The 27,908-nt window shown below is 37.2% G+C and overlaps 1 protein-coding gene across 5 annotated transcripts; it reads left to right on the forward strand.

The window, feature by feature from the left end:
* LOC116258073 (uncharacterized) lies at positions 1 to 27,875 on the forward strand. 5 transcript variants are annotated; one of them, XM_031635161.2, is made up of 5 exons: positions 2 to 418; positions 10,007 to 10,161; positions 10,255 to 10,315; positions 13,551 to 13,632; positions 25,378 to 27,875. In XM_031635161.2, the coding sequence occupies exon 5, from the start codon at positions 25,513 to 25,515 to the stop codon at positions 27,559 to 27,561; it is 2,049 nt and encodes a 682-aa protein (XP_031491021.1). In that variant the 5' UTR covers positions 2 to 418; positions 10,007 to 10,161; positions 10,255 to 10,315; positions 13,551 to 13,632; positions 25,378 to 25,512; the 3' UTR covers positions 27,562 to 27,875. The 5 variants fall into 5 exon arrangements, with proteins under 5 accessions (XP_049934899.1, XP_031491021.1, XP_031491022.1 ...); XM_050078942.1 differs by lacking the exons at positions 10,007 to 10,161; positions 10,255 to 10,315 and having other exon boundaries at positions 1 to 418; positions 25,378 to 26,775; positions 26,842 to 27,875; XM_031635162.2 differs by lacking the exon at positions 10,007 to 10,161.
* The last annotated feature ends 33 nt before the right edge of the window (positions 27,876 to 27,908 follow it).

Below are 27,908 nucleotides of genomic sequence, written 5' to 3' on the forward strand. Positions count from 1 at the left end.
TCTCAAAACTTAAAAAAAAAAAGAAAAAAAAAAAGGCAAACTGTCGAAAGGTGGGAGGAGGGGTTTGTGCCACCCTTGTCCCGAAATTTTCTCTCTCCCTCTCTCACGCTACTCCCTCTCCCCTTTGTTTCCCCTCACCTGCTCACTGCCCTCCCCACCAAATTCACATGCACGCTACTTGTAAACGAGTGTCTTATAGGTGAGCAACAGCACCACTTGAATTTCCGATGGCTCTGAACATTTTTTAAAAAAAAAAAGAGCTGAAAGATCAAGGGGAAAAAAGTGGTGCGCACCCTTCCCCCACTTTCCTCACTCTCTACTCCTCCTCTCCCACTTTTCCCCTTCCCCCCTTCATTTCCCTCACCCTTTCGGTGCCCTCCCCACTAAGCTTACCCACCGGAGGATGAACACATGATCGGTGAGCACCAGCCCTGTGTCTTCTGTTTCTCCTATATTGTTGGTCAAGTGTTTATCTTCTTCCCATGTGTTAAGCTATTTTACAAGGTTTTCGAGTTTAAATATAAAGATAGTATTGATTTTGTTTAGGTTCAGAGAATCAAGTTAAGTTTTGGATGCTAATACTGATATGGTTGCTTATTTGTTTCCTGCAATAGATACTCGTCAAACTTTCTTGTCTACTTAATATTTCTTGAGTTTTTCATGTTCAAGCTCTCTTGATTCTGAGCTTGGTGTTTAATTTGGTTGTGAATGAATGAAATATTGTTAGTTTTGTTTTAAAATTTCTCTTTTCTAGTTAATGAGGGGAGGTTAGCCCTTTGAGTTTTACTTCCATTTTTTTTCTGTGATTTAAGATCATGACCAGTGGATACCACTATATAGAAATGCCCACAAATTTGGTAAGAAAAGCAACCAAACCTGACTTAAAATAGTGAATTAAGGCATGTTGATGTTATATTGTGAAACTCAAATGAAATATCCTTTTCTAATTAATGACACCACTATTTGTTTTCTTTCATTTTCTAATTTTTTTTTGTGACAATTTGTCATATTTGGGGAATCTTTTAACTGAATTGATTTGTTTGTTGTTCTCATGTGCCAGTCAAAACTTTATACAGTTGCTTACAAAGGAATAATTTTGTATAATGTGAGTCATATGCCATATTATACTTCATATTGTCGTTCTGTTGCTTAAGCTTTCTTGCCACATCCCTATGTGATAATTTTTTTCTTACAGCTTTTGAACTCTCTCATATATGATACTTTTTTTGTTCCAATGGTCCAAACCAGCTTGAGCTTGGTGGCATCCAGTTAGACGTAGTGTTTCTGGTGTGGTACCATTTGTTTGTTTGGTGGAGGTTTATGAATATGGATCTGTGTTGCAACTCTATAGGTTCAAATGTGACAAGAAACCTAAATATGTTTGCAAGCACAAGTACAACCAATGTTAAGGATAATGTAGAACATGTGATTATGACCGTTGATGATGAAATTTTGTGAAAAGAATGAACTTCCATAAGACAATAAAGAAGATCAAATTCTCTTAAAAGAATGTTGTAAATACCCTTTCAGGATTTGAATTGATGTCATTGCAAGTTATGAATGTGTCTGTAAGTAGGTAGGAGGAATGCAACATGTGGCATTTAGTAAACAGTAACTATATAGACACTTTTGAAAAGTTACCAACAGCTACTATGGTAAAGACTATTAGGCTATGTTCAATTATTTTAAGAAAATGACAACTGAAGATCTAAATTTATATTATATGATTCAAGTAGATAAGATAGGGCAAGTAAGAAACTGCTTTTTGGCATATGCAATTGCTTGTAAAGATATATTTTGGAGATGTGGTTTCTTTTGATTCCACATATAAGAAGAACAAATATCGTTTGCCATTTGCTTCATTTATAGGTGTAAATCACCTTGTTCAAAGTATCATTTTTTGTTTTGCATTGGTATTTGATGAGAAGAAAGAAACATCCCAAGTGGCTATTTGAAGAGGGATACAGACAATTAGTTGTCAACATCTAGTTTCAATTTTACTGATCAAGAACTTGCTAGGAGTCCTGCAGTAAAGAAAGTATTTCCAAATATAGTTCATAGGTATTACTATTGGCACATATTTACAAAAGTGCCAATATATTTGGTACCATGCATCAATGAAATAGTAAGTTTAAACATATGTCGGATGCATGGCTTTCAAGCAGAGATGGAAGAAAAATTTAAAGAAAGCTAGAATGGAATGATAAGTTTATTTCTTGAGTTACAAACCATTGATAGAGCCAGCTTCATTTATAGGTGTAAATCACCTTGGTCAAAGTATCATTTTTTGTTTTGCATTGGTAGTTGATGAGAAGAAAGAAACATCCCAAGTGGCTATTTGAAGAGGGATACAGACAATTAGTTGTCAACATCTACTTTCAATTTTACTGATCAAGAACTTGCTAGGAGTCCTGTAGTAAAGAAAGTATTTCCAAATATAGTTCATAGGTATTACTATTGGCACATATTTACAAAAGTGCCAATATATTTGGTACCATGCATCAATGAAATAGTAAGTTTAAACATATGTCAGATGCATGGCTTTCAAGTAGAGATGGAAGAAAAATTTAAAGAAAGCTAGAATGGAATGACAAGTTTATTTCTTGAGTTACAAACCATTGATAGAGCCACAAACTTTTGAAAAGAAAGAGAAACGTGGGCCAAAGTATACTCTAGTGACATGTTCATGGCTGAAATGTCCACACCCCAATGAAGTGAAAGCATGAACAACTATTTTAAAAGCTGGGTCAATGAAAATATAAATGTAAATGAGTTTGTCATAAAATATGAAGAAACCATAAAGATATATATCTCAAATTGAAGAATGAAACTAAACCGATTAGAACACCTCATCCAACTGAAGGACATTTACAAGTTACTTTTACTCCAGAGATATAAAAAAAGTACTTCATTCTAGAACTGATGTTGGTTATGATATGCACTAGTTTAGCTTACCCAAGTTGATGATCAAGTGAAAGCATATACTATTAAATAAGTGATAAGAAGCCATGAAGCACCCACAATTAGTAAAGAGTACATAATTCATATGATTAGAGAAGCCAACATTTGTCAAGTTGACAATGCAAGTTATGAAAATCTATAAGAGCTTTGTTTTGTTATATGTTTGCAATATTTCATGTAGAAGGAATATACGAACTACCACCCACCTATATACTCAAAAGATGGACTAGACATGCGAATAAAGGTACAATACAAAGTCTTTCAACATTTTCAACATGATTTTCTTACTGATAAGCAAGAATATCATTCATTTAAATGCAAAAGTCATGCATAGAGGAAACATTATCAAGTTCCAAATGTATCGAACATGCAGTAGAAAGGTTTGAACAATTGGCAGAAGAACTTCAAAATTTAAAAGTTAAGTTAGTTGCAAATGTTGATGTAGCAGAGTAAAATGATGAAAATTTACAAATGATAGTGCAGTGATGCACATAGGCAGAAGATGAGCAAGTTCATTTGCTCACAACCTGGATGAGCTTGTGCCAAAGGAAGTTCAAAGCAAATTCCATTAGGCATTAAACAAAGCAAATTGCCTAGAAAGTGTCAGACTTGTGGTCAACATGGGCATGATACACTTAGGTGAAAAACAATTTACAGTGTGTTGATTTAGATTTTAGGTTTTAACACCCTGGTTATGCCATTCAAAGTGTACTTGTTTGTCTTTTAAAGGATGCTCATTTGTAGTGGGTGACCAACGTTGATTGATGTTACTAGTTTCACTATTCTTAGCACTTGCGATTGGGTTTTGGGTTCAACTAAAAGACTTAAAAAGTGTTCATTTACTTTTCTCCACCTGGTTTTTATGAACTATTGCACAAATATATTCTTGGCGGTGAGGGCTACTAATGACCCATTTGCACTATTCTCAAACTTCCAGTAGTTGAAGCCTACCTCCTCTAATATCACATGTTTCAACTTTATTTAAGGTTTTTATATTGCCAAACTCGGGTCATAATGTAAGCAAGAAAGTGTCATTAATTTATAATTTGTGCAAGATAGATCAGATCAAATGTTTATAACACAGTCCCATTAAGTCATTGAGAACACAAACTCCTATGATCTTTTAGCAAGTAGCTGTCGATTAATATCTTGTGGTATTGTGCCACATGTTCAATTCAGCAAATTATATTTAGCAATTGATAAAAGGATGTAGGAGAATCTGCTTCAAAATAACAACTTATACAAGCTTCCATATATTTTGGAGCTTTTGAGTAAACCATAATAACGAAAGCACAACCAATCAAATGTTAAGCACCTAAGCAATATGAAATTGATTATGAAGAATATAAGCAATACAAGAAAATTACATAAGAATTTTTTCCCTCATCTCATCTTCCTCACTTTTGTTAATCCATGAAGGCTTATGACATACAAATAATACCCTAGATACATAAAAACTCACCATGAGATAGGTACAGCCTTCGTATCCCTTTCATTGGCCATAATAAATAGTATCATGTTTGTTTACATAGACATTAATATTCATATATTTTATGGCTTCAATTATGTCTTCATATCTTATACATTCATTTATTTTCCATACATGTGTGACATTAAGTGCACTTACATGGCCATGTAAGTTTGCAAATTGCTCATTTAAGCATATTATGTCTTCTTGTGCCTCTTTTAATTGGTTGATAAAAAACTGCACATTCTCTTTCTTTGACAAATGAGAACCATTTTCATTGCAACACTATTGAAAGAAAGGAGGAAGTTTCATCGTTCCTTACAAAAGGTTACAATCCAACTTTGATGCAATAAAAAATAACAATTTGGTGTACCAATACACACATAGTTCTGACATCTATAAAACAACCTCCCTGTATTTCAAACGTTCCTTAATGTGTTAATGATTGCTGACAATCCTCATTTACATTGACAACTTTGGTAACCAGAGGAGCTTTCCATTGTCTGTTGAAAGTGTCACATCACATTTCTCCAAAAACAAAAGACAAAAAAACATCAGGTTTGAAAGAGGGATACAAGATGAAAATATTATATCTCACTATTCCGAGCAATGAGAAACATATAAAACACCTCCACATATTATAAGACACATCTCTTTGAGGCCTTCACAATAAAAAAACATAAAAGCTTATTAATACAAAACAAAGCCACAACTGATATGTGCTTGTAAGGGTTGAATCAATACAGTAGTTCCTTTTGATAAAGGTGAGACATTTCAATTCAACTATGGCTAATACAAAAGACAAATAACATAACCCTTACCTAAATATGGCTAATGCAAAGGAAAAATTACAAGGGTAACATTTAATCATAAATAACAAAAAGAAAGTAAAATTTCAAACTTGGACTGCGTTGGTATTACATAGCTATTTTTTGTTCATCAAATTAATTGTGGCTCCAAGTGTACCCAAATATATCCAGCTGGAACTTATATTTACATTCAAAGATATGCAATTTATTTGATAATAATATTGTAGATCCAGTGATAAACTATATGTGATTTGAAGAACCTATTCTCTACTAAAAAATATATATATATTATAAGGTTCAATAAGAAATATTTATCATTATGAAAAGAATAATCATTTTGTAGGTGGGCATATGTGTTCTTCCAAGAGAGTGAAGATGATGATGAAAGAAAGGTCTTCATATGTCTCTCGATCATTTGAGACAGATTAAGAGACGCTAGATGTAAAACTTGATCACTTGTTGATTTCATTAAAATCTTGGACTGGCTTGAGTTTGAACTGAGTTTTACATTCTTAGCTATGTGTAAGTAGGGGATAGAAGAGATCTGAAGGATCCAAACCACCCTGGTTCCTTGAGCATGTCATCCAGGGTGCCATTGAGGTGGAGGGGCATGAAGTTCTTAGTTCAAGGGGACCTAGTTAGGAGAGAAAAGAGAAATTTATAAATAAAAAAAAAGAATAATATTTTCTTTATTCACAAACAAATCAACACCAAGCTCAGAACCAAAAGAGCTTAAACACAGAAAACCTCAAGAAATATTAAGTAGAGAGTAGAAAGCAACAATGTAACATCACAAGTAAACCTTATCACATTAACATCCAAAGCTTAAACTGATTTCTATTTTCTTTGTGGTAAAACCCCAAATTAACATGTTTAATAATGTGTATAATCACTTTATGAGATAGAACATGTTTGTTTGGTTAATTTCATTCACACATCATTAACTGTGCATTGCAGTTGCACTTTAATAAGTAAATTTAAGGTTTTAAATAAGCTCACGACAAAATAACCTTCTCATTGAAGCTTGATTTATCAAGTGAAAAAACTATAATTTAAACATGGAGTCCATGTCACTTCAAAATATCATGTCATTCATGCATGTACATTTTCTTTGTTTTGCTTTATTTTCATTAATATGTTTTTTTGTGTTCATTCATCTATTTTGAGAAGCACACATAGAATTAGGCTTCATATCAATTAAGTTAGGATTATCAGCTATATACATTGCAGCAACATCCTATGTGTACTCTTGACCTAAGTTGATTATATGAAAATACTGTTTCCTGAATCATAATTTTCCAATGCACATTTTCAAATCATCCTATTTCAAACTTAGTTTTCTAAAAGGCTAGACTTGTTCCAATCTTTAGTGTCCAACCTACTTGAAACACTGGTCTTCTATCTATATCTCAACCAAGACTTGAAATTGAGTCCACAACCATGTACCTAAACCTAACTCAAGATAAAACCCTAGTTAGCTTAAACCTTAATCCCAGTTAGGCTATAGGTGTAGGCCTTATAAGAATTGAATCCATATCCAAGTAAATTGGATTTAGATCTAGAATTTGAGATTAGGTGCAACATTGAATTGGAGTCTGATATAGTTTATGTGATTTGGATTTTAAGGATCAAATAAGTCAAATTATTATGATAATTGGATTCACAATATCAACTTTGGATTTAGATCTCATATAAATTGTACCAAGATTTAAAACCCTTGTTCTAGATTTTAAGTCCAGAGCCCTGGCTCCATAAACTCTAAAATTGGAACATTGGATTTCTTATTGGATTTAGATTATGAATTTTGACTCAAAAGTCACTTATGAATTGGATTTATATCTTTCAACCAACTCTTAGATAAAATTTGAAATTAAACCCCACTTTAGGACTACCCTAAACCCTATATCTAGATTAGTTATTGAATATTTGGATCATCTTTAACCAATAAATCCATATTTGAATTTTAAATCAAGATCTCCCTAGGGCCATGTCCTAAATTTATAATCCAGATCTCAATTATGCATTGAATCTGGTTTTGCATACATTCATATTACATCTAGGGATTAGCTCTTGCATGGATCTCTGATGATATAGATTATGAATTACTTTCATGCTTTCCAAATTCTAATGATCCACTTGGCATTCTATAACTCTTCCATTTTCAAATTTAGGACACTCATTTGCATTTAGGTTTAATGATAATCGCATTTTGGGACCTTAAATACTGAATCTAGTCCTTGATTAGATTACCCCTATTAATGGTGGCAAGAACAATCATATTTCATACTGACGAGTCGAGTCTTATCTCTCATAGATTCCTGCAATGAGAATATAGAGGCGAGTTAATATTTGATTTCTTCAACTCATATGAACAGTCAGGGAATTCAAGATTACAAAATTTTGCATCACAACAACATCATGTTTTTTCCCTTAATCTTTCGATTGGCTTTTTTAATTTTCAAAACCATCAGAAGTTCAGGTGGTGCTAGTGTTCATCAACAGTGCACTCGCTTTCTGATAAGCATGCAGGTAAGGTCAACAGGAAGGACACTAAGTGGGTGAGGGAAAGGAAGGGAACAAAGGGAGAAGCAGGAGAGAGAGAGGGGGGAGGGGCGGACAAAACCCTTCCCCCACATTTTGACAATTTTTTTTGGAAGTTTGAAACAAAAGCAATGAATGTTGTTGATCACAACATTCGTCAGATACGTTAGGGACAATATGATATATATATATATATATATATATATATATATATATATATATATATATATATATATAATGGGCTCATATGGCCCCTAAGATATCATGTTGCATCTAGAACATGTGTTCCTATAACAAATGCCCAGGAACAAGTGTCTCAAGGAAAAGAAGTTCTAGTCCAAGAAAACAAGGCATAATAGTGTTTGTCGTTTGGTTGCTGACTTTAAGGACAATATGCTCAATTTGACTGGCCGTTGTTTGAAGTATATAATCAACATGTTGAGTGTGAGTTTTCATCTCTCTCACTATCCTTATCTCACTCGCTCTCAACACACATGTAGTTTTGCTTTTTGTCATTGACATCAATATTATCAAGCTGTCTTTTTTGCTTGTATATCTCCAGCTAATCCTACAAACTATGTTATTTCTTGTTATACTCTCTCTTTGCATACTTGCATGTGTACTTCTCATTTGGCTCCTCCTTTTGCTGCGCCAATATAGCTTTTACAATAGCTAAGAGGCTTTTCGTGAACACTCTTGGTTACCTCTACAAATAAATGCCCAAGTTCATAGTTCCAAATTTACACACTGCTCGGCCCACACCAAAATGATGCAATGATTATTACCTTTTCTTTTTCTTTTTGAAAAATGACTGATTTACTTGTGAGTTAGCAAAATTCAGTCAAAATTTTTCAATAAGATGATGCTTCTTTATCCCCATTTCTGTCCATATAGTCATATACCCTCCTTCCTGTCCTTAAATCCCCCAATCGTTCCCATACTATGTTGACTTCAAATCACATTGTCTGCATTCTTATTCACTCCATTTTCTTCCATGGCTGTAAAGCTTCACAAAACCTTGTCAAATCAATTGAAGCGGAAGTAACGGCTGATCGTAATGTTCCAAGACACAACATCTCATTGTCATTAAAAACTTTCATCAAACAGTTTGTATGGCCATTCTAGTTTACCACTATTGGGCAAAGCATGCATCGTTGAGACATATGCAACAAAACCGAAGTTCACATGAGAAGAGGGTGTAGGCATTGCAAATAGGGCCAGCACCTCTTGGGATCATTGGAGAAGAAAACAACCAATATGAGAAGTGGTGACAGAATCCTAAACTTACAAAATTAAGAACTCTAAAAGGTGAGACGATTTGAAGAAAAACATTGAATAGAAGTGACAGATAATGGTTGGATTCAGAGTCCATGGTTAATCTTCAGGAGGTAGTTTGTGGTATTGGCATTGATAAGCTGAGAACGGCCTGAGATGACTAGTTGATGCCTCAACAAGAGGGGAAATGGCTCAGATTTAGCAAATGTACTGGTGGTGGGTGGTCCTTGATTCTATCTCACTAGAATAATGTCTGCAAGATATAAGGTCAAGCAAGCCTCCATCCTCCTTCTTTTTGAACTACACATGCCACCAAACACCAACTAATTCTTTAAAGCAGTGGCAGTGAACAATAATCGAGTAGAGGCAAAGATATTGAGAGAGAGAGAGAGAGATATGGTTACCTGTGATGAAAGAGTTTGAGTAAGAAACAAGGAGATGGCGACTATCGAGCAATCGGTTGGATTCAAGTACATACGGTTTTCAAAAAAAGGAGTTCGCCATCGTATTCCAAGGGCAGGGGTGTTATAGGCTAGGATGCACTTTTTTGCATTCTCCAAGGACAAAATCACATTGTCATCCACGGTTTTCATGTAGTGTTTGGTGAGCATCATCCTTTTCCAAGACAACATGTTCATAGAATATCATGTTCCATATAGCAAATGTGCTCTAAAAGTCGTATCTAGTATGATAGATCAGGTAACCACACTTTTAAAAAAAGTGTGAGAAGGGCCCACTCGACAGAGCACCACTTCCACTCAACCCCTCTAATCTCTCTCTCCCCTCTTCTCTTACACTTCCTCAGACATCCCCAGCACCTTCTAGACAAGCAAGTATGGTAGTCGGTGAGATGCCATCCAATGAGCAGTTGGTTTTGGCACATGTTCTTTGCCTTGCTTGCTCTTTCCCATTCGGCCGGCCTTCAGTAACCCTTTCACCTTTCCCCTTTCAGTAGCTAGGAGTAGGTCTATCGTGAAAGAACAAAATCTCATTCTCAGTTGTCTGACAACTGCTAGAGGGTGATAGTCAATTGTCGACTGTTGCCCTCTAGTAGCTGCCGAACGTGGCGATAGCTGACCATTGAGGCTGATTTATCCCTAAAGATAGGTACAGACAATGCATGTCACTTTCTCATTGTCTTCTCTTACACTCTGCCACTCACTCCCTCTCCCTATGACAAATCATTGCCATATGTTGCAGGAGTTTGTCACCCGATTGGTATCTGCCAAACAAGCTCATCCCAAATTTTCCCTCAATGCAGGTAAGGCATGTTTTGTATTTTCAATCCAAAGCATGATTTACATTGATGAATTGTCACAATCAAATTGGTAGACCAAGCAAAAGTTGACCTTTTTGCACCCTTTTGAAACTTTTTCTAAACCATGCACACTAGGTTCTACAAGTAGCCATTATTTAAGATGGTTCACTTTGCAAACAACATTTTCCTTGGTAGGGATTCATGTTGGCTTTTCTCTATGGATCTCAGTTGGAACTCAAAGACCTATAAATATTTGCAATATACTCAAGGAGGTCCAACTCATAACCGACATGCTATTATTGGGGACATCTCACTTAGTTTCTTAATTGTGCTATTATTGGGGACATCTCACTTAGTGTCTTAATTGCTTATGTGTCTTTGAAAATAATAATCTTTTGTTAATGCATGTACTTATTTATCTACTTGGCCTATCTCATGTAGGCTTGTTAAAACATGTTATGTATTTGAATAAAAGCATCTATACATGCACAAAATTGGGTATATTATTGTCAATAATGCATTACATATGGTAAAATGTGGTTGTAATTACCAAGCATTAAGTGGGTTGTTGCTTGAGTAAATTACAAAGGAATTGGACCCATTTTCCTCTTTTCACTTCTGTAGTTAAATGATATCATTATTCTTTTCTTTTGATGAAACAACCTTGGCACAATTTCATATGAAATTTTACTACCTTTGACAAAAGAAAAATCTACCACCGGTAGGATTAAAATGCTTCTAGTAGACGTGTACAATACAGTTGTACTGTTTAGAAGAGCTTTTGATAGGATTAAATGATACATTTTTTCTTATTTTGGCATTGAAATTTTCATCTTTAAAATGATTGTTGACTGGGATTTTGGGACCTCTCTCTCTCTCTCTCTTCTTGCCTATACATTATAGATAGTTAGAGAATTGTACTTTGATAGCTATTGAATGCTTCTCATGTGGAAATGGCCATGCAATCCACAATTAGCATATAATTAATGTTTAATGATCTCCTTGCCCATTAGATTTGGCTGTTAAAAACCAACGTCAACATGCGGAAACCAATTTGTTGTTTTAAGATTGTGTTGCATTTGAGTCAGAATTATATATGTCATGTGCTCTTCATAATTACAAGTTCTTTCATTCATTGTGTAGAACCTTTGTGGTCTTATGTTTCATGCCAAAGCTTATATTGTTTATGTGTGGTTGCAAGAAGATCATCAACTATATCCCATTATTGCAACTCTACTGATTTTGAAGTGTGGAATCTGGCATGTTATCAAGGGCAAGTGAGGATGTAGCTTTACCAAATGTTGATGAGGAGATTAATATGGATGGAGAAGTGAATATCGATGAAGATATTAAAGTGGATGTTTAGACACATATGGATGGTGAGATTAATGTGGATGATGAGATTAATATAGACAAAGATATAAATGTGGACAAAGCAATGCACATAAATGAAGAGAAAGAGACTAATGTGGTTGAAGATATCACAGAAGGTACACATATTGGACCTTTTGCTGAGGAAACAAATCTAAGTCTGAATATTGACAAGGAATTGGCATACTATGTTGGAATGGAGTTTGGTAGTGACAAGATCAAGGTAGATTTTTATAACATATATGCAACACTAAGTGGCTTTAATACAATGTATAGGTCACTTGAAAAAGAGATGTGAAATTTTGTGTTATAAATAAATTGCTTGCAAGAGGCAGGGCTTCAAAAAACAAAGAGGAGATGAGAAGAGAGAACATGAAACTACTAAATGTGGTTGCAAGAAACATAACTATTAAACTCAACTCAAGTATGAATAAATGATATGTATGTAATATTCAACATATACACAATCACTATAACGTTGCGTTTTGGTGGGTCGGGTCGGATCAGGTCCGGACCTGGACCCGAGCTCCACGCGTGATGGGGAGCCCAACGCCTCTTCTCCCTTGTCTTTCCTTCTTCTCCCTCGTTTCCCTCTTCATCTCCTCTTCTAATATGACTGCAGCACACAAGAAAATAGGAGGCGGAGGGTGTAGCAGCGGCGATGTTTAGGCCGGCGGCGGTGGAGCTCCGGTAAGCCGTCTTGACCTCTCTCTGCCTCTTCCTTCTTCTTTCTCCTCCCTGTCCCGCTCTTTGTCTGTCTGTCCGTCTACCCACGCCCTCTTTCTCTCGCACCTGCTCTCTCTCCCTTGCTACTCTCATGCTCTCTCTCACTCTCTCCTTGCCCATGCTCTCTCTACTCAAGCCCTCTCCCTCAACCGAACACTCTCTATGCTCTCTCTTTCTCTCTTATGCCAGACCTTTCTCCCTCACCCGAACCCTTGGTTTCCCCTCTCCCAATGTCTCCCTCACGTGCGTTGTCTCTCTCCCACTCCCATCCTCTCATGCCCTCTTTCACTCGTCTTGAGCCTCCCACACAACTACTGTGGGCCTCTCCTAACGATGGACCCCTCTCTTAAACCTCTTTTTCATTGATTCTCATCATATTGATTGCCATTTCGTTGGATTTCATCTAGGGAAGTCTGTCTTCCCCCTTTTACCAGCAATTAGGTTGTGTTGTTGTCGACCACAGCAAGCAATCATTGTCATTGGCACTTGATCGAACACTTGAGGTGGCTGCCAAGAACATTACAACAGTTTTGACTCTAAGATTGGGGTGAGCAAGGCTTAATCGAGCCTAAATGGTCGAATATTTGTTGTTGGAGCATGTATAATTTATTGATTGAGCATGCTAGATTTAAGATTTGATGATTTAGAATACATGCTAGCGATGTTGCTATTTTGGGGAAAGTTGATGATTATTTTGAGAATGACGAGAATCCACGTGTATATCTATCTCTTTAGCATGATGTGTTGATTTTTGAAGCTATTTGGAAACATGGTAGAGATTTGATGTGGTTGAGAAGATTTAGAATCGTTTTAGTGAGCACGTGGTGCATGCTAGTCAATGGGCGTATTGCGTTATTGGTTGAGAAAGAGCATGTAACTTGGGTGTAATTATTGGAAAGACGCTTTAACTAAAGAAAGCAAGTGAGAAACGTGTTAGTGATAGATTGATCGAAACTTTGAGTTTAGACGTTTGGTGACAACTTCAAGGAGTTGGGAAGTGGCTTATTGGAGGGTTTTGTGGGTCGACACTACCCGTCGACACCCTCTTGAGGCGATAACATGTCTCAATGATTATGTTTCATATTTGTATAAATTGTAAAGCAAAGCAAGTAGAAAACTTATCGCTTGATTGTGTTTGCAGGTACACCAAACACATCCAGTAGACCTTGAGCGACCAAATTTGAAGCTCGAGACGTTTTGGGTATTTTGTGGACGCGCGACAGGTATTGTGGCATTCCAGGCAAATCTCTGTCTGGGGCTAATTTTTGAATGTATGTTTCCAGGATCATGTGATCTTATGAGTATAATGTGATTGAATGAATGCATGCATGAAATTTGAATGTTTATGTGATTAGTTTTGTTTTAAAAATCACTACGCAATTGTATTTGCATGCTAGAAATGATAACAGCTTAGGACATTTGAGGTGGGGTATCGAGTCAAGTATCTCCTTGACCCTGAATGTGCATTAGAAAGCATCCTAAAATGATAACTGCATAGGACAACTACGAGCCAATTGGCCCCGAATGTGTTTTAGAAAGCATCCTAAAATGATAACTGCATAGGATAGCTACGAGCCAATCACGGATCGAGACTACTCTTCGTGGTTTGGTTAAGTTTTGAAAGATATGATTGATATATTTGTTTAATGTGAATGTTGTGGTAAGTTGTATATGCATTGTCATGGGCAATAATATAATTGAATGAAATTGAAGGGTAATTATACATGTATTATTACGACGGCTAGCTAAGACTGTTAACTATGTGTGTAACCCTCGTGTAGAGGCAATTGAAGGTATTGGTGTACTCGTGAAGTGAACCAATCTCATGAGCTATCTGGTCATTTGTGAATGTGCTTTCATAATGAAAAGTAAGAAAGAATAAGAGATGAGAGGTCAGTGGGTTGTGGCACCGTGTTTGGGAGTTGTCACACCTTTGCCACTGGTCTTGCCTGTTCGGAGCGTAGGAGGTACAAGGCCCCAGAGTATTTTTGTGTGATGTTCTTGGAGCGTTGGGCTCCCGCCTTCCCAAATTGGGTGTTCTAGGCAAAGCTGAGTATCTCTCCTTGGAAACACACATCTATGGACGAGTGTTCTTCCGCTGCAGCGTGAATAGATCTATATCGTGTCGGGCCACCACGGGGGTTGTCTCCCGGCTGTATGCCACCCCCGGTGTGCGCGTGCCTATGTTTGCACCCACAAGAACCGTCAATTCCCAAAATTTAATGTAAATGAAAAGAATATGAATTAAGTGAATGAGAATGATATGTTTATGCATGAGATGCATGTGACTATGTGTTATCAGGGCCATTAAGTGGCCTTTATATGTCGTGGTATATATGAGGGGTCTTCTTGTCAAGTCATGTGACTATGGCCTATCACGACATGATGGTGATTTGCTTTTATAATTGTGATTACTTAATATATGAGTCCTTATCTTAGAGGATTAGAGATTTATCTGGCTTGTTGCCATACTGCGAAGGCTAAGCCTTCTGTTGTTTTTATTTTTCAAGTCTTGGCGGACCCGGGGCAGCAGATTGATCAGATGGTTGAACTCACATCCTACTAGAGAGGTTTTAGGCCAATTGTAGTGTCGGCGCGTCTTATTTTGGGTCAAGGCATCATGTCATGGTTTTGGGGGCATGTTTGTCATATGTGTTATTGAGAAATGTGGAATAATTTTGTATGAACAAAATTGATTATATAATGAAAAGTTTGCCCCATTGTTTTGAATTGCATGGTTCATTTTCTTTTGAATTGTTGTGTCGTCGCACCTCAACGTTTATGTTTTAACAAAAAAAAAAAGTTATTTTAGGGTCAAAATGGTTCGGGTGTGATAATCACTACCTATGTTCTCTACCAAAATTAATTTTTCATAAGACATCAAAGTTTTGTACTCAATAGAAGGGTGTGGTGAATGCTAAAGTTCTTTATGTATGTAATATTCAACATATACACAATCTGATCGTTTCTTTGTTGAATGGCATAGATTTTAAGTGAAACCTAAAGAGAGAAAGGAATCCCTATTCTCATCTCATTTCCCCTTCTTCACACGCTCTCCTTCTTCTTGCTCACCTCCCTCGTGCAATCTGACTCTTTTGCCCTAGCCCTCCCTCTTGTTACCCTCTCAATTGACAATTCCCACTGTCGTTGGTGACCATGGGCGAGCAAGAAAACTATGATTATGGCAACAAGAATAGAAGTATGCCTTATTTGTCTCCTTGCCTCTGTGTCTATATCTCTCTCCCTCATGCTCTCTCTCTCTCTTTGTATGCTGATCTTTGGCAGCCCCTTATCTCCTTTTAAGGCATTGATGAGGGATCTCTTGTTTCCAAGAGACCACCTCTCTTTCTCTCCCTCTCTCTCCCTCTCGCTTTCTCTCTATGTTGCTATATCTCTTTGAAATTGGTTCATGGCCGAATATATATCTTTCCATGTTTGTTTCCTTAAGGAATCAGCAGTGAGCCGTTTGATGACGGCAAACGGCATCTAAGCTTGTTACTGATCTTGAACTAGAGATCTATATTTTGTCCCTTTTGTTCCCAAAACCCCTGTCATAAAACGAGACATAGGTTTTGGGAGTGCTTGTTGAAGTTGCTGATTTTTTGTTTATGCTGGCCATTGGATAAGGCGGGTTAGGAGATTTACTTATTCTTTGAGTAGAAGAGGAACTTGGATTAATGTTAGAATTTGGTAGTGTGTGAGATCAATTCAAAAATGATAACTCTGGGACTGTCGCCTTTTGTCCACTTTGTTGAGCTAAGTGAAGAAGTTTGGAACCTTTTTGGAGCTGATATTGTAAAGTGGTATGTTCTGTGCCTTTTTGCCCTTTTCATTATTATTATCTCTCTCTCTTTCTCTCTCTCTCTCTCTCACTCTCTCAATGAAGAGCTGCTCTCCAACAGCCCCAGTATATCATTTAGATTGGAGCTACCAAAGAGCCCCAAGCTCCTGTTGACAGACTATTAGAAAGCCCCAGTTAATTCCTTTCTCTCAAGAGGGTTGCTGCTGGCAGCCCCATTCTTCTTTTAGAGGGGCTGATTTATTCAACAAAATCTCAAGTTCAACCTTCCGCTAGCTTCTTCAAGTTTTATTTCTGAAATTTGAGAGGGAGATTCCTTGACTGATAATCTTTTTGTCTATTGTTGAGGGTGAAATCCAACAATGATATGCCTATGTGGAAAATAGGCAGATATAAAATCCTCAAATAAATATTTAACAAAATTTAGAAGAGATAGGATTAAAATCAATGACACACTAGTGTTGTCTAGTTCCCTTGTGATGTTGTTGCTCAAAGAAGAGATTGATTGAGCGTCTTCATGTTAGTAAAGGTAGAGGAAAAAAAAACTGCAACTAATTAATTATTGATTGGTCATAGAAACTTGAATATTCCCCTTGTCATTAATGGTGACTTGTTTTCTATGCTAGAACTTGTCTGTATATGTTTATTAGTAGTTGAAGATTTTGGTTTTGTCATTTTGTTTTCTCATTTTTTAATGTATTTGCTGTATAAAATAATTTAACTGTTTTGATATGTAAGCAAAGCCATTAGGCTCTCAGTGGGTGCAAGTCACCTTCATCCTCACTTACTTCATGTTTATCCTAATGGACTTGGGATCAAGAAGTGCTGAAATGACAGCAAATGGGATTAATCTAAGCATACTGTCTATAGTTTGCCTTTGTGATCAACTCCAAGATCACTACATATACTGTTAAAATCATAAAACCCATTTCATTTTATTTATTAAACTGAATATAAACTTTATTCTAATTCACTATCCATGTTTATATTCAGTATCTCTAAGTGCCTTGTACTAGCATCTTGGCTTCACTTCACTACATGCTCACTTCAATTTTTGTTTCCTCATCATCCTTTATTGGTCCACAAACGTTTCATGTTCCATAATTCAAATGATTTTAATCAGGTAGCCATTTACGTAATGTTGATATATATTTTTTTTCATTGATCCTCAAATTAGTTACTGCTTGTGTTGTTGCCAAACTGAATCCACTGCCAATGAGCTTTTTTAGGATATTCAGCTGTCTATATTTCATATTATGTGGTCATTACATGACTCATTTGGTTTCATCTACACTCTCTTCAACTTTTTTTGTTTGCTCAATTTATGGGCTCCTTTGAACCTATGATTTTGGAGGTATTTTTCTTCTTTTATATTTAGTGGTTTATCTTCTCAATTGATGGGCTGCATCAGCTTCCCTCATAATTTTGTAAAATGAAACTAGATAACGAAGCTTAAATGTCTTCATGCTAGTCAACCATCAATGCCTTGTGTATGTTGGCATCTCGTCCTAATCATTGTCTTTATTCAGAATGTTTTGTTGTTAGAAGACATTTTTGCCAATATTTCCCTAGAAGGCTTTGTTGCTGAAGGTGTGGTCATGCATGCTTCTATTTTGCTTCCCAGATGGACTTGACCTTGATAAAATGGTTTCTACACAAAAAACTAGGTTAATACACAAATTTGAGAGAGTAGGACAGTGGACGCAAACAAGAGTTACAGTTTAAAAGCCTTTTAGCAATTAGTATCTTCTCGATAAACATTGTCAAGGTTGCCAAAGAAGCGTGAACAAAGAATATGTATAAAGATGATATTGTAAATGTTTCTTTAAAAGGAGAGCAGCCTCGTTGTTCTTATTAGTGTGGCTTCATGTGATGTTTCAGTTATCAACTTGATACATTATTATTGTTCGTTATATCCTTTGCAAAGGCTAACCATTTGAGTTGCACTTATTTTCCTACTCATTTCATATTTTGTCTATTTCTTCTCTTGTTGTCATCTGCAAACCTAGAGGCAAGCACGAAGGGTCGCTCACCACTTAGGGGTCATCCTTGGAGGTGTATTTCAATATTGAAAGATGTTTGTCATCTCAAAGAATATAGGAAAGCAAGCTTCTTAAAATTGCTTCAAAATAGCATGTTTGCTACTTTAACGTGATTTACTAATTCATCATAATCAAATGCTTTTTTTTTTCTCAAAAGAAAAGGTGCCTTATACCATTTTCTTGACACAACTGAACATAAAGCATGAATTGCCTAAACTCAAATCAAGTTTACTTGGTGGTTACCTTCCCAAGGCAAAGCATATTTTGAGACCCTTTAATGTCCAACATGTATGCAAAAATCAAGTCGAGTATATATGAAGTGTTTCACATTAACAAGCTTCTATTTTAACAGCCATCAATCAACTGGAAAAGAAAGATGATGATATGACTAATTGATCAGTTGATATATTCCATCCAACATTTTGTTGACCTTTCAACCAAAAATTTGCATAGATTGGGAAAAAAACAACTAGTTTTTCTTCTTTTTCTTTGGAGCTTTTTACATAAATAAATCATAATGCGATAAAAGGGGAGGTAGCCCACCTAGTGATCAATAAAGAAGACATGCACTACAAATGGTTAATCACATATAGTGCAACTAGAGGCATGCCAAAATGAGGACCGACAAAATTTTCACCTATTTGACATGTCTGATAGCCCAAAACTTACTTCTAAGCTTTGATCCTCCAATGCATTCAAACATTGCAATCACGATCCAACTTGTTTGATACCAATGTCCAAACTTATTCCTAGATTACTTTCCTCAAATGCAGCCATAGCAGCTTCCTCTACTTATAACTCGCCGTATAGAAGCACATTAATCATCATTTCATATGCCTAGCTCAAGTAGAAATCTGTAACTAGACAAAAATAATAAAGAGGGCATTAAAGGATCACAACATACTCACATTGCAAAATCAGCTCAAATAAAGTTCCCAATTTCTTCATTTAGATCATTAAAGTTCACAATAGCGACTGCCTTAGAGTTTTCATGTCTGAATTGGTCCCGTGCACTATCAAATTCTAATGATCCAAGCTCCTTTCCACTCAAAAAATAAGTAATTCCTCTACCCCCACCGTAGCCAATCAACCAGCAAAAGCAAAAAAATCAGCAACTTCAATAAACACTCCCAAAACACATACCTTGTTTTCTGAAAGGGGTTTGGGAACAAAACCCACAATTTTCCAATCTATAGTTGAAGATCAAAGTCAAGCCAAGATGTTGTTTGCCATTATTTCTCTATCTCTTTTCATATTTCATTTTAAAAATCTAGGTCTCTCTCTCTCTCTCTCTCTATATATATATATATATAGACACACACACACACATATATATATATAGTGAATGAATGATAAATCTAGCTATCCAAAGTCACCCAGCCATCTAACCAGGATTGTCCATCTCAAGCAGATGTATGGTTGAGAGAAAAACGATGAGAAAAATACCTAAATTAAGTTAGGATGACAAAAATAATTAAGATGTCATCACCTTTTTTCTCCTAGTCATCAACCATGTTGGATCTGATGGCCATGATAAGATGGCTGGGTGACTTCAAAAAGCTAGAGTCACCATTCAATTTTCCCTATATATATATATATATATATATATATATATATATATATATATATGGACAAAATATATGGACTTGAAATGGTACAGCTAAACGGCTGTAACATATACAAATACACAAGCACATAGAGTATATGTATATATATATATACATATATATAAGATGGCTGGGTGACTTCAAAAAGCTAGAGTCAACCATTTTCACTACAAATGTATACACATATATGGACTTGAAATGATACAGCTAACGGCTGTAACATATACAAATACACAAGCACATAGCAAGATGCACGCAACACAGATAGTTGGGATGGGAAATGGCTCATCTCATTGGCAATGGGAAGAATTGTTGCTAACAATGATTCCTCTTGTTGCCATTAATGAAAATGAAGCTGCAATGTTATTATTGTTAACAGCTCATGCCCTTGCCAGAAGCTTTTAGCAATGCTAGCAAAGCATGTTGTTGTGAATAAACTTATCATCAATAGCCACAAGGATATTGGAAAAGGTAGGAGCCGTTACCAAGAGCATGTTTTGTTACTTTGATTTACATATTCTGTTGAACATAGCATGTTTTGTTACTTTGATTTACATATTCTGTTGAAAATATTAATATGCTTTTAGAAACTAATCATAAAAGGTTTGACAATTAGCCTTTATGAAAAAAATTGCATAGCCATTATTTTTATATAGAAGAACCTAACACACTTAATGCATCTATTGTTCAGTTGTGTAAATATATTTTATAAAGTTTTAGAAATCAATGTCCTTGTTTTCAAGGCTACAAACCAGTGTATAAAATTGCCTTCATGTTTGCTTACTTTGCAATTCTATAAACATTTCAAAGCATGTAATCTTAACTCTTCAACATGAATCAATTTCTTTTCCTTCATAAACATGACCAAATATTACCCATAACCCCTCAATTTTCTATCGAACTACTGATAAAACATTCCTAGTAGTGATGGATAAATATTTTGTGGACAAAAGTATTGGTGAAAATTTGTAAACAACTCTAGCAAATCTGATCTAGAGGCTAAATGCAAGCTCTTTTCAAATCCCTTCTCATATGGCACTTATATCAAGCGAGATGGAACTAACTATGAAGTTTGGTATTAGACCTTCATGATGTCAGTGGTGGACATCAAAAAGGCACATTATAGAGGAGGATGAACCCAAAGAAAAGATTGAAAAGTATGCTACATGGACTAAAGATAATAGCATTGTTATGTCATGGATGATTAATGGTATTTAGCCAAAAATCACTAGTGTATTATGCTATTAGAAGTCCGTTAACCATATGTGGGAGCATCTGCGCAGCACTTATTCTCAGGAGAAGAATGTTAGCATGATATTACAAATAGAACAAGAGATTCTTCTTCTTCAGTAGGAGAACCAAAACTTGGCTCAATATTTTGCATTTGTGCAAGTTGCATATGAAAGGCTACATATCATATGACCATTTTGCGATGCATGTTAGAAAGCTCATCTTGAAAGGACCATGGTTGCTCGAATCTTGTTTGCCTTGTCTCCTGAACATGGTGTAGCAAAAACGTAAATGATCACAAGGGCTGAAATCCCTGATTTAGCAGAAGCCTATAATACTTAGTTAGTTGGCTCTTACTTTAACTCATCCACCTAATGGTTCCATCGCTTCTGTCTTGTCTGCTTATGGAGGGTGTAGCCATGGATCTCCTAATTCACATGGGATAGGTGGTGGTTAAGCAAATGGTAGTCATGGGAAACTGCAATGCACATTCTATAGAAGATTGGTTCATTTAGAGGACAAGCGTTGGAACAAAAATGAGCATCCTCCTTATCATTAATCTTTCACCCTAGGCAAGACCTTTACTGCTGCTCCCACAAAACTTGTAGCCTAGGTTGCTTCTCCTACTGTATTTACTCCGGCCACACCCATGTTGGATGATAATATAGCTTCCTCATGCATTTACTCTGAGGCTCAGTGGCTCAAAATATGAATAGGTTCTAGCTCAAGATTTAATATTGCCTCTGCCTCCATAGATATTCTTGACACAACCTACTCTACATGTATGACCTCTCAGGATTCAAGTAGCATATGGATAATTGATTCAGGTGCCTCCCAACATTTTCGTGAAAAAATTCATGTGTTTTCTTCCTTCCAGCCATATTATGCTCCGCGCCAAGTTAGACAAGCAGATGGAAGACTGTCCCTTACCTTGGACATCGGGATGTTCATTTGTTTTCTTCTCTATGTATCCCACGTGTTATTCATGCCTCAGAGTTGTCGACAAATCTATTATATGTGAGCCAGCTTATTAAGTAGTTGAATTGCCAAGTTGTTTTTTACCCTAGTTCTATGTATTTCAGGACTTATCGACTGGAAAGACAATTGGTGGAAGCCATGAGTAGGACGGAGTCTACTATCTATCTCAACCAGATGGAGTCGCACCATCATCCTTGTAGTCAAGTACCAGTTTCTTACAGTGGCATCTTAGGCTTGGACATCCTTCTATGTCCAAGCTTCGTCATGTGTTTCTTCATCTACCTTCTTATGTTGTGTCCCATGTCGATGTATGGGGCTTAGTTGGGCTTTTTATTGGTTTAAGTTTCATTATGATGTGGTTCTTGTTGATGATTTCTCACAAGTACCTTGGGACTATTTGTTGAAAATAGATCTAAAGGCATTTGTATCATCAAATCTTTTATTCTTGAGATACAGACATTAATTCTTGTGTCAAATGTATTCACACTGACAATGCTTTTGAATTTTGCTCCCAGTCACTCGTGCAAACTCGTCCAAGTTTACAATACCTATAATTGAATCTAGAAATAGTGTAATCAACATTTTGTTTAATCTTGTAAATCCAATTGTATCCAACAACATTGAAAACCTGATCATGTGGAAAAATAGTCCAATTGCAATTTTTAATGAGAGCATTCATTATCTTTTTCATAGCACCACACCACTCAAAGAAAGACTTAGCTTAGTCATAACTAATGGATTCAAAAGGCTTTTGATCATCATGGTTACAAGAGTCTAGACATTGAACTTTGAAGAGGCGATACTTAAGATTCCCATCCATGGACCTAGTGATCATGTGATTAGACTGTGTAGGTCCAGGATCAGCTAAAGGACTAGGTTCATTGTGGGCAGGATGAGATGATGGAGAGTGTCATTTTTATTATCAGCAAAAAATTGTGTATGTTACATCCATCATGATCGTGAAGGAACACATGAAGATTTCAAAAGTGCTTCCTCAGCATGATCAGGTTATACTGTTCTTTGCTTCCCATCTTTTCCTTTCCAAACATAAATTTGTTGTTATGTTAGGCATACCCTTAAAAAATAAATTCCATGTATTTATTCATCAATTTCCTAAAACTAGGTGATAAAAAATTAATTTTTTAGCTTTATATAGAATACATGTTGTAAGTTTAACATATTTTAAGAATTTGAAGGTCTACTCAAAAAGTAAAAAACTTGTATAAATAAGTGATTATTTATACATAGATTTCAACAAGATCATTGCATGTGAGTGTTTAAATGTAAATGAATTATTTGTGTGATCATGCATGGGTATATAAAAATAAAATAAGTAGAAACAATGATAGAGCAAGTTTAATTGTTTCAAGTCCCTTAGTTCTATTTTAGTAGTGGAGTGTGGGTGCAAGCTGAAATGTATATGCTCTACTGAAGGGGCAATTAGAACTTTGATTATTCATGGCCTATTGGGAGCAAGTAAGTAAGATCAATGGGTGTTCTATAAGTGGTGTCTAAGGACCCATTGGTCCGGAGCTGACAACCCAAAGCTTGCTCTGAAGACCTAGATAAAAGCCTAATAAGCAATGACATTGCAGATGCTAGAGGCTACACATGGAACCATCAACCCAAAACTCACCATAAGGAACCAATAGAAAACTTAATAAGCGATGGCGTTGCAGATGATAGATATGCACATAACTACTGAAGTAAATAATGCTGCCTAATCTTTGCATGTCACTACAACATTGTAGTGAATTGCCAACGGCCTTAACGTTGGCAATAGACACTTCTAGCCGTTGGGAATTCAACTCGCAATGGCTCCTGACCGTTGCGAAAACTCTTGTGGGCAATTTAATTGCCCATGGCTCAAGCCATCGGCATCTGTCATAGTTTTTGCCAACGGTTTACAACCGTTGGCAATTAAACTTGCATTCCCAATAGCTAAAATCGTTAAACTTTAAGCTTTCCCAACTACCACAGCAGTTGGAAATTCTTATAATTCCCAACGACCATGACCGTTGGGGATTCTTATGATCCCCAACCAAGTATAACCGTTGGGAATTATAAGAACTCCTGACAGACATGACCGTTGGAGGCTCATATAAATTCTCAATAGTAATTGGTCATTTTACATATTAAACGAAAGGAAAATGTAGAGAGAGAGAGAGTGAGTGAGAAAAAGAGAGAGAGAGAGGACCAAGACATTAGAACAAATTATAAATTTTTTTATTGATTAGATATCTTAAAAATGACATTGTTTAAATCCAATTCTTTACATTATTTCTGTTCGTTCAACTTAAATTCACATTATCTAAAACAATCTATTTACATATGTTTCGTATCCATGTGCACGTCCTTGACTATCCTCTACTCCAAAGTATGCTGAAGCAAAAGGAATAACTTGCAGTCATCCATGACAATTACCTTAACACGATTGATGATGTATGAAATGCATTACATTTTTTGTTGTTGCTTTCCTTTGTGAGTGTTTAGCTCCTTCCCTTAAGTGAAGCTTTGCAAAATTTTATACATAATTTACATATTTAGTGCTTCCGCAATCATACAAACCATCATTGTGACATGTAGCTAACTATTAATGAGGGCATCAACCTTAAACATTAGGAGCAGACGTATGGATCATTTTAGTGGAACAGATGCTTCAATGGCGCTAATATCCAATAGACCTAATTAGGTAATTGATGTCGTTATTTATTGGCACCATAGCAATTTACTTATTGAAACGCCCAAGAAAAAGTTGGAATCAAGGGCCATACAAACTCAAACCTTCTTCTAAATCTTCATATATATACATATATATGTTCAAGATCGATCATGAAATAAAATGTTTGAATTCCAAACCCGTCTGTATGAAATAATGCAGGTACATCGAACTTTTATAGTTCTACTGTAACTGATGTCAATTTTTAACATCGGGGAGGGATTATAATTTCTGAAAGCTTTTCTCAACTTGTAAGCGTTACACACTTTTATGTGGTCCAGATATCATAAATCCAGCCGTCCACAAAAATAATTCTTCATATGGAGTCACTGTTCACCAAATTTAGTCAGTTCTTTTGGTTTCTGAAGATAGTCTTCAACATAAACCTTGTTCTACTTCCCCTTACCGTCATCTACCACCCTTGTTTGTCATCTATAGAGAGAGAGAGAGAGAGAGAGAGAGAGAGAGAGAGGGAGGGGTGGGGAGGGGAACCTCGCTTTTCGAGATAACTAGAACCACTCATTTGGAGATGCCTTGAGTCCGTTTCAAGTTGCAGCATATATGGAAATTGACCGTTTTTTCCGTTCTGGCAGGCCTACAAAAACAAAGGCGCCGAGAAGAAAGCAATGTTGAGAGGTCTCCTCTTCGCTTTCCCTCTCTGCATTTTGGCCTCAATAGTTTTCTTGCTAGAAAACAATAACGACAGCCAACCATAGAATCAGGCATCCATGGCTGCAAGGACGAAGGACGTGGAGACAGGGAGAAAAGGAGGTGCACCATCTTCTTCTTCTGATGCCTTCAGTAGACCTGCACAAAAGTCCAAGAGCAATCCCAGGCCATCGCTCTCAAGTGTTGCAGGAAGCTCCCCAGATAGAGGAGCAACAACTGGGAAACATCTTCCTCACTACCTAAGACCCACCATTAGTTCATGCCATGGCAGAGGCGCCACCGACACGCAGGTTCCTGCCAAAGCAACAAGGAATCCTGCACACCCGAAATCGCCATCTCCATCTCCATCTCCTTCTTCATCCAAGTCGACTTCCATGCGCAGAAAGTCCTATTCCACGAGTACCAGCCCCAAGGAAGGATCTAGCAAGGCCTCAAACGTTCCTTTCTCTAAAACCGCTGTTTTCAGTCGGTCTGCATCCACCAAGATTTTGAAACCACATGAAAGGTCTTCCCCCACCACTACCGCCGCTGCCACCAAGTCGGCGGCCACAAAGAAAATTAAAGGCGGTGTCACTTCTGATCCCCGCAAGGCAGTAGGCAAGGGGAACAGAGATGCTGCTCCAACGAGCGGTGGAGAGGACAAAGTAGAAGAGAAAACCATGATAATCCAGGAACCCCGAGGCACACATGTTGGTAAGAATTTGAAGAATTCTGTGGCTTCAGATTCGCTCCACGTTTCTTCTGATCAACTGACGCAGACAGCTGCAGCTGCCACCGTCAACATCGCCAGCGATGACTCAAATGATCCCACGGACTTGAAGATGGCAGCATTCTCGAAGGAGCAACAGGCAGGGACAGAAACTTTTTCCCCTAAAAGCCCGGATTCTAACACAGAGTTTAAACTGGAAAACGGTGACAATGAAGAATCACATGACAAGGGCAAGATCTTAGATCCTGTGGTTCAGACGAAGAAAGGTTTCGATGCTGATGCCTCTGCTATCAATGGCGATCATGATTCCGGTTGTTTACAGAAAAATGAGGAGGCAGAAGAAGACGAAGGGAATCGGGAACAGGCAGAAGCAGACGCAGAAGGTGATTCTTGCAATGATCCGACAGATAGTTTTGATAGAAAGCAAGAAAGGGCAAAGGAAACAGAAGATGGTGAAAGAGTAGCTGAACCAAGCACGCTAAACAATGGCACTCCAAATGCAAGAGAAGGGCAAGAACTCTGCCGAGCAAGCGTCCTATCTCCCACTACTGAAGATGGCGCGAACAAACCAAGGAAGTTGGAATTCAGAAGAGGAAATATTTTGTCTCCCAAGGTCGAGGACGACGTGAACACGCCAAGGAAGTTGGAATTCAAAAGAGGAAATACTGTATCTCTCAAGGTCGAGGACGACGTGAACACGCCAAGGAAGTTGGAATTCAGAAGAGGAAATACTGTATCTCCGAAGGTCGAGGACGACGTGAACACACCAAGGAAGTTGGAATTCCGCAAAGGAACTGTCCTATCACGCAAGGCGGAGGAAGACGTGAACACACCAAGGAAGCTGGAATTCAGGAGGGGGAGAGCCGCCGATAAAGACAATGACCAAGGAGGTGGCCAAGAAAAGGATGGTGCGGTGGCGTACAATCAGGTGATTGAGGAGACAGCGAGCAAGCTGGTGAATGCTAGAAGGAGCAAGGTGAGAGCACTTGTTGGTGCATTTGAAACTGTCATCTCTATACATGAGACCGATGCTCAAAGCAGCCAAAGCCATACTCCTGCTCCAATTCCTGCTGTTGCACCCTCATCTTCGGATTCTGGTCCTGCTTCCCCACCAGGCCAACTTCCTCCTTCAGGCTCAACGCCACCACCTGCTTCTGTTCTTGTTCCTGTTCCGGATTTAGCTTCGATTCCACCCCCATCTCCTACTTCTGCTCTTAATCTTGGCGAGGATCCTTCTAAGGGACAAGAAGAAGAAGAAGAAGAAGAAGAAGAAGAAGCTGATGATAAAGAAGGAGAAGAAGAGAAAGAAGCAGAAGAAGAAGAAGAAGAAGAAGTTGATGATAAAGAAGGAGAAGAAGAGAAAGAAGAAGGAGGCGAAGCAGCTGATCATCGCAGTTGATCTGTAACAGTAATAACAGGAGGAGGATTGGGGTAAGCCCAAACGCTTCCTCTCGGCACTCATACTGTCCCCGCCAAGTTCGGAAACTAATCAGGTCTCGGCCACGAATTTTCCAAAAGCTAGGTGTATACTTGTCACCCCTGTTGGTTTAGGTTAAATAGTGACAGTTGCAGGATACCCATTAACTTGGGAGGTCCACGGGTTGGTAAATTTGTGAGCTTTTCCAGTACAGATATGGCCCATGAACTTCAGAACATTAAACCCAACCAAGTATTAGGTGCAAAAAATTGGTTCTAAATGAAGGCTTCTCTAAATTATTCTTTTTGCCACTTCTTTTTTTTCACCGG

This window comes from Nymphaea colorata, chromosome 7, assembly GCF_008831285.2.
Source record: "Nymphaea colorata isolate Beijing-Zhang1983 chromosome 7, ASM883128v2, whole genome shotgun sequence".
In the NCBI taxonomy this organism is placed as follows: Eukaryota; Viridiplantae; Streptophyta; class Magnoliopsida; order Nymphaeales; family Nymphaeaceae; genus Nymphaea; species Nymphaea colorata.